The 12,607-nt window shown below is 53.8% G+C and overlaps 1 protein-coding gene across 1 annotated transcript in view; it reads left to right on the top strand.

Moving 5' to 3' along the window:
* The window catches only part of KREMEN1 (kringle containing transmembrane protein 1), a 48,428-nt gene extending 37,022 nt beyond the window's left edge, over window positions 1–11,406 (top strand). The window contains exons 4-9 of the mRNA XM_036742210.1: window positions 698–822; window positions 2,196–2,349; window positions 4,068–4,400; window positions 5,597–5,755; window positions 6,575–6,659; window positions 7,753–11,406. Coding sequence (XP_036598105.1) covers window positions 698–822; window positions 2,196–2,349; window positions 4,068–4,400; window positions 5,597–5,755; window positions 6,575–6,659; window positions 7,753–7,921 — 1,025 coding nt within the window. The 3' untranslated portion in view covers window positions 7,922–11,406. The remainder of the gene's footprint in view (window positions 1–697; window positions 823–2,195; window positions 2,350–4,067; window positions 4,401–5,596; window positions 5,756–6,574; window positions 6,660–7,752) is intronic.
* Window positions 11,407–12,607: the final 1,201 nt, after the last annotated feature.

The following is a 12,607-nucleotide window of genomic DNA, read 5'->3' as shown; positions in this document are numbered from 1 at the left end:
AGTCCTTTCCCAGACCTGTTATTCCCTGTTCTAAGGCCCCTCCCAGGTCTGACATCCTTTGTTCTAAGTCCTTTCCCAGCTGTTATTCCCTGTTCTCAGGCCCCTCCCAGCTCTGACATCCCCTGTTCTAAGTCCTTTCCCAGCTCTGTTATTCCCTGTTCTCAGGCCCCTCCCAGCCCCAACATCCCGTGTTCTAAGTCCTTTCCCAGCTCTGCCATCCCCTGTTCTAAGTGCTTTCCCAGCTCTGTTATTCCCTGTTCTCAGGCCCCTCTCAGCCCTGACATTCCCTGTTCTCAGGCCCCTCCCAGCTCTGCCATCCCCTGTTCTAAGTCCTTTCCCAGCTCTGCCATCCCCTGTTCTAAGGCCCCTCCCAGCTCTGACATCCCCTGTTCCAAGGCCCCTCCCAGCTCTGACATCCCCTGTTCCAAGGCCCCTCCCAACTCTGACATCCCCTGTTCTGAGGCCCCTCCCAGCTCTGACATCCCCTGTTCTAAGTCCTTTCGCAGCCCTGACATTCCCTGTTCTGTGTCCCAAGGTCCGTCACATCTTGGACATTCCATATTTGTGTTCTAAGGTCCTTTCCAGGTTTGCCATCCTTTGTTCTATAGGCTAAGGTTCCTTCTAGCCCAAACATTCTCTATTCTAAAATCTCTTCCCATCTCTGGCATTCTATGATTCTTTTCGTTTTTTCTTTCAGTGCCTGGAAATCTTGGCTGCTACAGAGACCACGGGAACCCCCCTCCTCTGACGGGAGCCAGTAAGACGTCCAACAGGCTCACGATTCAGAGCTGCATCAGTTTCTGTCGGAGTCAGAGATTCAAGGTAAGAACGTGTAAGCCCGCTACTTCTGAAAACACCTCAACCTTTAGCTAAACAGCTCTTCTCTGAGTCAGTGGGTTTGGAATTACTTTAACTTCCACAGAGAGCTAGGGATGTGGCCTGCGCTTTCATTGGTCTGTGGAAACTCCAAAGTGAGGAAGCCCCCTCTCCAAGGGCAGATCGACCTGCCTTCACTGCAACTTCTGGCCTTAGAGCATTAGTCACTAGGGCCATTGGGAGGGTCAGTGACTTGCCCAGGGCCACACAGCCCATGTGCCTCAGAGTTGGGACTTGAACTCACAGCTTTGAGACTGACTCTCTCTCCACCCCGCCACCCCCCCCATCACCAATCTGTGTGACTCTTCTACTAGGTAGGTCAGAGCCAAGAGGGGCCTCAGAGGCCAGCAAGAGGCCTCTCCCCTCTGCTTGGACACCTCTCATGACGGGGAGCTCACTATCTCACAGAGCAGCCTGTTTCTTTTTTGGATGGCTCTCATTGTTGGGAAGTCGGAGCCCCTGAATCCTCCTCCCTCTGATTCCCCCCAGTGCTCCTCTCTTTCAAGGCCACAGAGAGTAAATCTAATCCCTGCAACCAAAGTCAGTCCTTCTAGATACCTGGCAGCAGCGATTGTGGCCTCTCCCAGAAGACCCCTCCACTGGTCCTCAGGTGACACAGTTTTAAGGCCCTTCGTCAGCTGGGCCCTGATGGTTTCTTGACTGCCCTCAGGCCTCTAGCAGCAGTCTTCCCAGCTGCAGGGTCTCCCTTGGTCTGGACACTGGCCCTGTGCTAACGTAGCCTGGGCTCTGGGGGCTGCCACATCGAATAGTGGCTACTACAGGCCTGGCTTCCTGGCAGTTTAGGGCAGGGCTGGGGGGATATACTTTCTCAGGAGCAGAAAGGGGTGAGGGAGGGAGCAGCTGTCCTTATGTCTGATCCCAGAAAGCCCCCTGGCTTGAAGGACAGTTGTCTGAGCAGTCACAGTGCCCTCTGCTTCTGTCTGAAGAGCCCCAGAAATACCAGCTCACCCTTTAGCCCCTGCACGGAGAATAGACAAGGGAATAGTCCAGAGCCCTGGGTTTGAATCCTGCCCTCTCCCTGACTCCCTGGGTGACCTCAGAGAGTGTGTTCCACATCTTGGGTTCTTCCTACAAAATGAGGGCCTTGGACACCTCCTCCCAGAATCCCTTATTGGAGTAGGATCCTCTGGGGGTCAGCATGTCTGAGCCATTCCCAGGGGGCAGCCAGCATGGGGTGGTGGTAGGGGGTGGCAGAATCAGAGTGGCGTCTAGGACAGGCCTAGAGAGGGGGGCTGCTCCTTCCCTTTAACTGATAGCAGCCCCCATTAATCTGGATGCCTCTGTTTCTCTTGCCACAGTTTGCTGGGATGGAATCTGGTTACGCTTGTTTCTGTGGCAACAATCCCGATTACTGGAAGTATGGGGAGACAGCCAGCACTGAATGTAACAGCGTCTGCTTTGGGGACCACACCCAGCCCTGTGGCGGTGATGGCAGGATCATCCTCTTCGACAGTGAGTATGCCTGAGCATCTGTTTCTGGTGGGACTTCTATGTTTTTTGTTATATTCTCAAGGCATCCAGATTAGCTGGCCACTGAGGTACCTACTAATTCTGAAATTCTGTGAAGTAAGTTTCAGAGCCCAGATGATGGCAAATAGTGGATGAGCAAAAATAGAAACCTGAGATCTGCTCCCTGCTCACATGGTTAGTAACTTATGCATGATTTGGACTGAGGTTGTCCAGTACTTAATAAATGCTCACTAAGTGACTGATTCCAAACAAAAGTGGTCATTACGGCAGAGAACCAGTTGTTAATTTAATTGAATCCCACTGATTTATTTCCTTTCATATTCAACTGGGGATAGGAGAAGATTTACTGAGAGCAAGAGGCTTATAGGGATTGAACAAAGATAGATGGAGAGATAGATGGATGGAGAGAGAGAATGGATGAATAGAGGATGGGTGGCTAGATGAAGGATGGATAGATGGAGGATGGGGGACAGATGGAGGATGGATAGATGAAGAATGGTGGACAGATGGAGGATGGATAGATGGAGGATGGGGGATAGATGGAGGATGGATAGATGGAGGATGGTGCATAGATGGAGGATAGATAGATGGAGGATGGGGGATAAATGGAGGATGGATAGATGGAGGATGGATAGATGGAGGATGATGGATAGATGGAGGATGGGGGATAGATGGAGGATGGATAGTGGAGGATGGATAGATGGAGGATGGGGGATAGATGGAGGATGGATAGGTGGAGGATGGATAGATGGAGGAGGGGGGATAGATGGAGGATGGATAGATGGAGGATGATGGATAGATGGAGGATGGGGGATAGATGGAGGATGGATAGGTGGAGGATGGAGGATAGATAGATGGAGGATGGGGGATAAATGGAGGATGGATAGATGGAGGATGGATAGATGGAGGATGATGGATAGATGGAGGATGGGGGATAGATGGAGGATGGATAGTGGAGGATGGATAGATGGAGGATGGGGGATAGATGGAGGATGGATAGATGGAGGATGGATAGATGGAGGATGGGGGACAGATGGAGGATGGATAGATGGAGGATGATGGATAGATGGAGGATGGGGGATAGATGGAGGATGGATAGGTGGAGGATGGATAGATGGAGGATGGATAGATGGAGGATGAATAGATGAAGGATGGGGGATAGATGGAGGATGGGGGATAGATGGAGGATGGATAGATGGAGGATGGATAGATGGAGGATGGGGGACAGATGGAGGGTGGATAGATGGAGGATGGGGGACAGATGGAGGATGTATAGATGGAGGATGGTGGATCGATGGTTGATGGATAGATGATGGTGGATAATGGCATAGATCGATCGATAGGTGGGGAGCCTTTATTTAACACTCATTTCGTGCCAGTCACTGGGGATGTACATCCAAGTGAGCCAGACTGTTCTTACCCCCAAGAAGCTTACCTCTCCATGGGGTAGTCAATACCTCCAGAAGTGCTGTAGTGGGGGAGCAGGGAGGAATCCCTGGGTCTGTGCAGACAGCTGGAGAGGCGGGGCACAGGAAGTTATGGGAGTTGCCCCTCTCAGAGCCTCAGCTCCCAGACAATGGGATGAAGCCGCTAGATTTAAAAAAAAAAAACCCAGGAATAGAGCCAGGCAGCAGAGGCGGAGTGGTCAGAGCCCCGCACCCCTGCCCCACCCTGACCTCCTTGCCTTCTTCTCTTGGCAGCGCTCGTGGGAGCCTGTGGTGGCAACTACACCGCCGTGTCCTCGGTCATCTACTCTCCTGACTTTCCTGACACGTACGCTGCCGGGCGGGCTTGCTACTGGACCATCCGTGTCCCTGGGGCCTCCCGCCTCCTCTTCAGCTTTACTCTGTTTGACATCAGGGACTCAGTAGACATGGTCGAACTGCTGGACGGCTACACCCACCGCGTCCTGGTGCGCTTCAATGGCCGCAGTCGCCCTCCCCCGTCTTTTAACATCTCCCTGGACTTCGTCATCTTATACTTCTTCTCTGACCGCATTAATCAGGCCCAGGGATTTGCTGTCATATATCAAGGTAAGCATCCTCTGCTCTCCCAGCACCCCGGTGCAGATGGGACATGGGAGCCATGGAGAGTCCCAGAGCTGGGGGGAGGTGCCTCCAAAGCTGCTTGCCTTCCTCATCTGTGGCAGGGCTGGGATCGACAGTCAGGGCTCTTTCCACCACCCTGGCCGGGTTGGAGCTCATCCAGGCCCTTTGCCTTTCCTCCCTGTGCTCCTTGTTCCGATTTCTCAAGTGAGGAGCAAAAATGTATAGGAATGCTCCCAGTAACTACTTTTTTTTTTAAAAAGTCTCATTCTCGCCTTTTGGTTGGACACCAAAGTTAGTTTCCCAGTAACAACTTGGATAAGGGTTGGAGCTGCCAGCCTGTGTGGGACTTGGGGATTCTTGGAGCCACAGGCCTGGAAGGACACCAGGGAGGTCATCTTGTCCATCCCCTGCCTCAAGGCAGGACGGTCCTCCTCCCACAGCAGAAATCTTTCCTCTTTTCTTTAAATCCTCTGTGAAGACGCCAAGGCCTCTCTGCCTTGTGCAGCCCCTGACCCTTAGTGAACAGTAGATAAACGCTCATCGCCCACCAGGAACCGTGTCCTGCTTGTCCTTGGCTGCCCTGCTTTGGCTTTTGGGCATCAGCTTCCTCGACAAGGTTGGACTGCAGGCCCTCGGATGTGCTGAGGTTCTTCTGGGAAAGACAGATGGGGTGCCTGCTTTAACCAAGGTGATCCTTGCCCTTGGGGCAGCGAAAGGCACTGCTGGGCCTGCCTTGGTAGAGACCTACAGGTGAGGATTGTCTGCTTTGGGCCTGACAACAGCCAAACAGGGGCAGGCAGTGGTTTTTGTGACTTGCCCAGGGTCACACAGCTAGGAAGTGTCTAGGGCTAGATCCTGACTCCAGGCCCAGTGATCTATCCAGTCAGTGTGCCACCTTGCTGTTTTGGAGGAGCAGCTGGGTCCTCCTAGGCTGTATGAGCAGAGGTGAGGAGGCAGGAAATGATTGGATGTGTTTGGAGACTCTGGGATCTGCCATCTCTGGAGGTAGCAGGGGGTCCCCAGCGGCTCAGGCAGACCCACTTCTTAACCAGAAGTCTATATTGGCCACAGAGTCTCCCTGCTCCTTGAAGGATGTGGGGCATGGCCTCCTCCAGCTGCTCCAGCCTCCGAGTCCCCCATTTTCACCACCAACCTTCTTTTACGTTTCCTTTGCCTTTCAGCTCTCAAGGAGGAGACACCTCAGGCGGGGCCCACCCTCAACCAGACCCTCACTGAGGTGATCACTGAGCAAGCTAACCTCAGCATCAGCGCTGCCCGAGCCTCCAAGGTCCTCTACGTCATCACGACCAGTCCCAGCCACCCTCCCCGGGCTGTCCCAGGTAGTCACCAACCCAGCACCTGCACATGGGGCCCAAGTGGCATCTCTGGGCACACAGCCCCTCCAGAACACTCCCCTTAGCCCTGTGCATCCTGGAAGCCCCTTTGGAACAGGGCCAGCCTCCTTGGCCTGGCTCCTACCCTCTGAAGGCTTGGGGAAGCAGCCTGGGCCCTTGGCTTCCCACCTCAGCACTCAGAGTTTCTTGAGGACTCAGCTATGGGGATTGCTGGGTACTTACTTACATCAGTGACCAGAGGGCTTGGGTCCAGGGCCTTCCTCATGCCAGCAGAGCCAGAGCCTCTCAAGCCCCAGAACTGGCATTGTAGACTCTTCCAAGGCAATGTCTAGCACAGTGCCTGGCACGTGGTAGGCCTCAGTTTCCCCATTTGTAGAATGAGAGACTCTGACTCCATGATCACTAAGAGCCCTTCCAGCCAGATGTTCTTTGATTCTCTGAAGTGGGATAGAATCCTGTCCGCCCCCCTCACCCCAGCCTCCCTTCTCTCCCCCAAACCACAGCTGCTCCCTGATCCCAAGAGCTGTTCTGTAACAAGAGCTGGAACGTTAGAGAAGGATTGCCCATCATCTGTGCCTCTGCAGCTGTCCTGTCTCTAGTCCTGGGTGGCTGGCAGGGGCTTTTATATGTGTGCTAACTCATCTAACCCCCACACAGCAACTCTAAGTAGTGAAGCCTGGAGGGGAAGCTGAGTCTGGGGAGGGGAGGGGGCTGGTCCAGAGCCCAGGCTTTCCTTACTCCTGTCCCCTCACCTACACTGGAGAGCAGGGGGTCCCTGGTAATCCTGCTTTCTGCCTTTTGCAGGGTGGACGGTATACGGCCTTGCAAGCCTCCTCATCCTCACCATTACAGCCATTTTAGCCAAAGTCCTCCTGCACGTCACATTCAAGTAAGTAGTATGGGACGTCACAGCCAGTGCAGGGAGGGGGCGTGTGGGTCTCCAGACCCCCAGGGGCTAGCCACTCTCTAAGCCCAGGCCCCCAGGCCTAGGCAATGCAGCAAGAATGGCGTGTGTTCCACAATCCTGCCGATTGAGGAACACAACTGGGAAAATCCCTCTTGGGTCTGGAGAAAGAGAGGGAGACTGCCCCATCCCCGGGTAAGGTTTCACAGGAGGAAGGGCCAGGAATTTGCCTAAGATTGGAATGATTTGAGGAGAAAAGGGAGTGAGCAGCTCCCTTTCTTGGCTGATGGCGATGGGACAAGGTTTGTTTGTGGGAAGCAGACGCTGGCCTCCAGGCTGCCCTCCCGAGCCTGGCACCCACCCTGCCAAGGGAGCAGTGGCCAAGTGATGGGTTCTCATCCTTCACCTCCCACCTCCCAGTTGTTTGATGCCGTGTTTACAAGTTCCTGCTGAAGCTATTTTCTCTGAGCCTTCAGCTCAGATTCTTTGGGAAAAGGCTTTCCTTTTCTCATAGCATCAGGCACCCAGAGTGGTGCCAGGCCCGTTTGGGGCTGGGTGTGCCTTCTGAAGAGCGTACCAGCCACTCCCTCCATTTCCAGCCCCCCCTCCCCACCAGCATCAGGCTCTTCTGTCCCACAGCCCTGCCAAACACCTGTTCAAACAGTCTGTCTCTTCCACCGAGGAAGCCGCCCTGAGCTCTGCCCCTCCCTCTGGTGCCAGGCTCCCACTGCCCATCATTTGGGGGCTCCCTCCCTCTGTGTGCCTCTCCACTCCAGGCTTTTCATTTGTCTGTGGAAGAATGTCCTTAATTAATGTTTACCATTACATTACTCGTGCCCTCTGCCAAGAAGTCATGACTTAACATGTCCTGGGAGGGCCTCCCACTGCCTGAGCTGATCTGCTCCTGTCCCTGCATGGCTCACTGGGACACTATGCTGAGGCAGCTTTGGGGAGACCTCGGGGGCTGGTCCAGCTTTGGCTTCTGCCTTTTGTCAAATGGGAGGCACTCATTTGGTGACCTTGAGAGTGAAACAGTGATGCCGCAGCCTCTGGGAAAACCCCTTTTGTGCTTCTGCAGGGCCCAGCATGTGGCTGCTCCCGGGGAGCTTCGGAACTGCCACCAGCCTGGACCTCCTGGAGAGATCTGGAGCATTTTCTACAAGCCTGCCACCTCTGTCTCCATCTTCAAGAAGAAGCTTAAGAGCCAGAGCCAGCAGGATGACCGCAACCCCCTTGTGGGTGACTAAGGAGGCCTCCCCAGCTTGGTCCTCAGCACTGGGCCCCCCCCCACCACCACCACAGCCAGGTCCAAAGGGACGAGGGCCTGGCGTTGGCCTCCCTATTGTTTCTCACACTCCTCACATGCAGCCACACTCACACCACACCCCCACCATTTATCTGACCCAGAGAAAGGAGGCCAAAGGCTTAAGCTGAGGCTATGGGCTGGGTAGGTGGCCCTCTGTTTCAACTCCATCCTTTGTCTGACAGTAAGAGTCTGGATACAGGATTGGCCTGGGCCTGGACTCGATGAATCTGACGGTTAGCCACGTGTCGGGTTCTAGACAGTGAGATCTTACATTAGGCCATGGCCTGCTGAGCACCCCTCCCTGGGCCTCCCAGGCCCATGTCCTTGGACCTCTGCACCCCTTCTGTCACGGCAATCCAAGAGGAGCCATTGTGGGCCCTCCTTGGCCTGCACCTGTGCCCAGCACTAAAGGTCATTCGTTTCCCCAGTGGCCTGGAGTAAGCAGCCTAGTCACAGCCCTGGCAGCATTCAGCATGGGTGTGATGACCTGGGCTACTGTCACCAGAAGGCAGCCTGTCTGGTAGAGTAGACTTGAGGAGCAGGCGTTCCCAGGAGCTGATCCAAGGCCATCTGACTCCTCCATGATACCCTGGACAGGCATCAGCATGGCCAAGGCTCCTGGGATGCAGCCCTGAGCTCAGGAGGGGTTGCCCTGCTGCAGGGGCTTCCCGCTGCAAGGATGATGTGGCCATCTCTCCTCCCCCTTCACATCCACCTCATACGTTCCATGCCTTCCACCTGGAGGCCAAAGGGGAAGTCCAAAGAAATGACCAGCATAGACCCATGGATGGGCCTCTGAGAGACAGATGCTCCAGGCCTTTGGGCCCCCAAGACTGAGCCCCAGCTGCCCTGGGCTGGTGACTGATGGCTGTCGCTATTTTAGAAACTCCAAGGCCATTTGAGAACAGACCCAGGGGTCAACAGCAGCTGAGAGGAGGGCAGCAGGCCTCCCAAGGGCCCCCCTGGGCTTTGTGTGGGTGTCTGGCTGGTGCCATCTGTCTGAGGAGGGGCCTTTGTGCGGGGCTCACTTCTGACTTCACACACACGGTATTTTAAGTTCTGTGCATACCTCCCCAAAGTCCCTGAGCCACTCCCCGGCGAGTCCCGTGCCAGGGCTGCAGAGGGAGTGGAAGAACAGCTGGGTTCTATCTGCCGTGGGGGGCGGTGGCTGGTAACCTGAGTCGGGGGCAAGGACAAAGGAAGAGGAAGAGCCAAGGACACATGAACCAGACCCTTCCCATGCTTTGCTTTGCTTTAAGAGCCCATTGGGACATGACCAAAGGGAGCCAGCATCTCAGTCTGGCTCTGGGGGCCCGAGGATAGGAGACAGGAGCCATGTCCTTGGGGTCTTTGGAGAGTGTAGCCTGTTAGCTGGGCCACCCCACCGGGCTATTCTTGGTGCTCCTGGGATCTGCTTACAACACTTGGGACAGGTGTGTATGGCCAAGGGGCTGGGGCTGAGAATAGCCTGGCTAGAAGCATCAGGCCCTGAACCTTGGCCAAGGTCTCAGCCCAGCGTAGGAGTGGCTGTCAAGCCCGCCTTTAGGAAAATCTTCCTCCACCCCACCTCCTCCACACAGGCATGCAAGAGATGAACCAAGAGTGGCCATCTAGGACCCATGCTGGCCAACTCTGTCTGCCCTGTCCACCAGGGCTCTGGAAGGGGCTGGTAAACATCAGTTTCCCCTGCCCCCAAGAAAACAGATACACAGCTGGGGGTGGTGGTGCCAGACTCCAAGAAAACACCTGAGAAAGGAGGAGAAGTCCAGGCCCAAAGGCTCAACCTTTCAGAGAGACTTAAAATTCAAGGCACGTAAGAGGAGCTTTCTGAGTTCCTTCTCAGGAAGGAAGTGATGGAAAAGCTGCTTGACTGCTTCAGCTGTTCTGAAAGATTTGGGGTTTGATCCTGTGGCACTGCCCCAGTCCACCAGCCTCCCAGCAGGCTGAAGAAGAGGACTGGGCAGGCCTGGTACCCCAGGGGCCTGCTTGGAGAGCCCCCAGCCCACTCCCTGTCTGGGGGGAGGGCGGTGGTTCCCTGTACATTTTTGTAAATGGTTCAGGACCTCCCTGGGAAATTCTTCTGTGATAAGTAAGGGGTATGGACAGAAAAGATGACTGTGGTTAATCCCAAGTGGGTCAAAGCCTCTGAGACAGAGGGGCCCTGGTGGATTGGCCCAAGAACATGGGCTCAGGACAGGTGCAGTAGATGACCACCAGGCCCTTTCCCTGCCCAAAGTCCCAAGGAAGCCCCTGAACCCTCTGGCTGCCCAGACCATGCCCAGTGCCAGCCCTAGCTGCTCTTGTTGGGGGGGGAGGGTACGTGCCAGCAACCCCACTGAACCTCGAGGCCTCCAACTCTCCTCATCTGTGAGGAAAACCTCTCAAGGCCTTTCCAGCTCTAAAGATCACATTTGCCTAACGTTCAGTCTCGCCTTCAGGGATCTCGGTTTCCATGGGGCTGGCTATGGGCAAGTCGGGGTCTGCAGGTGTAGAGTCTGAGATGTTTGCACTTAGTCATGAGAAGCACTTATGTGAACAGCAACATTTGTCCTGAATCCCCAGCTCTTGGGCAGGGGCTTCCCTGGGTCCGAGGCCCGTTCTCCCCGTCCTTGCCAACCCCTCAGTAAGTCTGGACAGCACACGCACACACCTCGCTGGCATCCATCATTGGATTCAGGTCAGGCCATTTCCTCTTGGTTTGTTCGTGGGTTTCTCTTCTCTTGGTGTGTCTGCTTTCCTCATGCGCTTGGGAATTTGATGGCACTTCTGCTACCCTTGGTTACCTGCCCTTTTCTCGTGGTTAGACCCTTGGCAGATCTCTCCCTGGGGCCTTTTTGGCCTGGGGTCTAATTCCTGAGTTTTTTTTGACCCCATTAACCTTCCTTCTCACCATCTTCCCCCTCCCCATCAGAGCTCAGGCCTCAAGAGCTCTGCCCTGCTCCCTCACCAAGGCCCCTCAAGAGATGCTCCCCCCACCTCGGTCCATCCACCTGCCAAGCAGAATGGCCTCCACAATCAAGAACCAGGAGAGAGAATTGGACCTTGATTTAAGGTTATCCACATGAGGAGCCTGTTTGAAGGCTGAAATGGGGGCCCCTCTTCCCGCTTGCCAAAGAGAGGCCGCCAGTGGCATTCACACACTCCACGGGGAACGTTCTGAGTCTCTCCTCCATCTGGATTTTTATCTTTGGAAGACAAAGCTTGATTTGTAAATATGCTTAATAAGCAACTTTGGGAATAAAATAGAAACACCATGGATTTTTAAGATAGAAGATGAAGTGTGACACACTGTATACAATTTAATATATATTTTTAGGAATTTTGTTATTTAAGAAAATGGAATGTGCCTGTACTTTACAGAAAAGAGAGAAAGAAATGTTATTTTACTGTCTGGACAAAATAAATGTTCTTGTTGTTGTAAACCAAGTGGTGGCCCCAGACATTTTCATCTCCCCCAGGATGTCACTATCCCAGAGGCCTCCAGGAAGGAGAGGACGTGGGAGTCAGCCTAAGTGCTGGGCCATGGCCGATTCTAGTGTAGAGATGTAGAGATGATCCAGATGTTAGGGCTGTGTCCAAACATGGGATTTAGGCTGAAGGCATCGGATGGCATTGGGTGTTAATCTAGGTTTATATAGTAGAAAGTAGATTGAGAGTCACTCCACCAACAAGCATTTATTAGGCACTTAGGGTGTGCCAGGTGCTCTTGCCAAGTGCTGGGGATACAAAGAGAAGCAGAATCACTGGCCCTGTGCTCAGGGATCTCCCACATTAATGAGACATCATGTAAAAGAGACACCCAAGCCTTGAGGTGTGTTCCAGCCCACTGAACGTCCTTGGGCCAGTCACACCACCCCCCTCCAGCTCCCCTTCAGCTTCCTCCTCTGAAACCCTGATTAAGCAAAGTCCAAGCCCACCAGCTTTCTAGGTCTATGGTGCTAGTCAGGCAACATGCACTTATTAAGTACCTACTGCATTCAAGATTGTTGACTACTAACAATGACTTCTTCCTTTAGAAATTCCCATAATCAGTGAGTAGGAAGGGCAGAGGGGGATAGTGGAAAGAAAGTTCACTTTGGATTCAGAGGACTGGAGTTCAAATCCAGACTCTGCCACTTACTGCCTCTTGTTGACTCTGGGCAAGTCACAACTTTCCTCCTCTCTAAAATGAGGCAAGGACTAGAGGATGCCTGTGGTCCCTTGTAGCTTTAAGGGACTTAGTATCAGAAGCCTGACTGCTCACGGACATAGAGATGAACCCAGGGGCATCTAGTCTCTGATCCTTGTAGAACCATGAGCACTCGGTGACCAAAAGGCATTAGTGTGGCCCCCTCTGCACCCCATCAGCCTCCATGCCAAAGGCAAAGCTTGCCAGGACAGACGGGGCATCTCTGAGAATTCAATTCTAGTGACATTTCCAAGCCCAGGCCGCAGCTCCCTGGCGTCAAGCAATTCACAACAACAAAATTATGATATAAGATTCTCTCATTTAACATAATCTTCATAATAGGAGAGGTGCGTGGGGGGGGGAGGGTGGGGCTTATAATTTAAAGGAAAACCACCTCTGAACCTGCCCATCTACACACTGGTTTGGATTTGTGATCTGCAGACACATGAAGGGTCTGTG

This window comes from Trichosurus vulpecula, chromosome 1, assembly GCF_011100635.1.
Source record: "Trichosurus vulpecula isolate mTriVul1 chromosome 1, mTriVul1.pri, whole genome shotgun sequence".
Taxonomy (NCBI): Eukaryota; Metazoa; Chordata; class Mammalia; order Diprotodontia; family Phalangeridae; genus Trichosurus; species Trichosurus vulpecula.
Note: the sequence above shows the minus strand (reverse complement) of the source record. Positions and strands in the feature narration are given on the sequence as shown.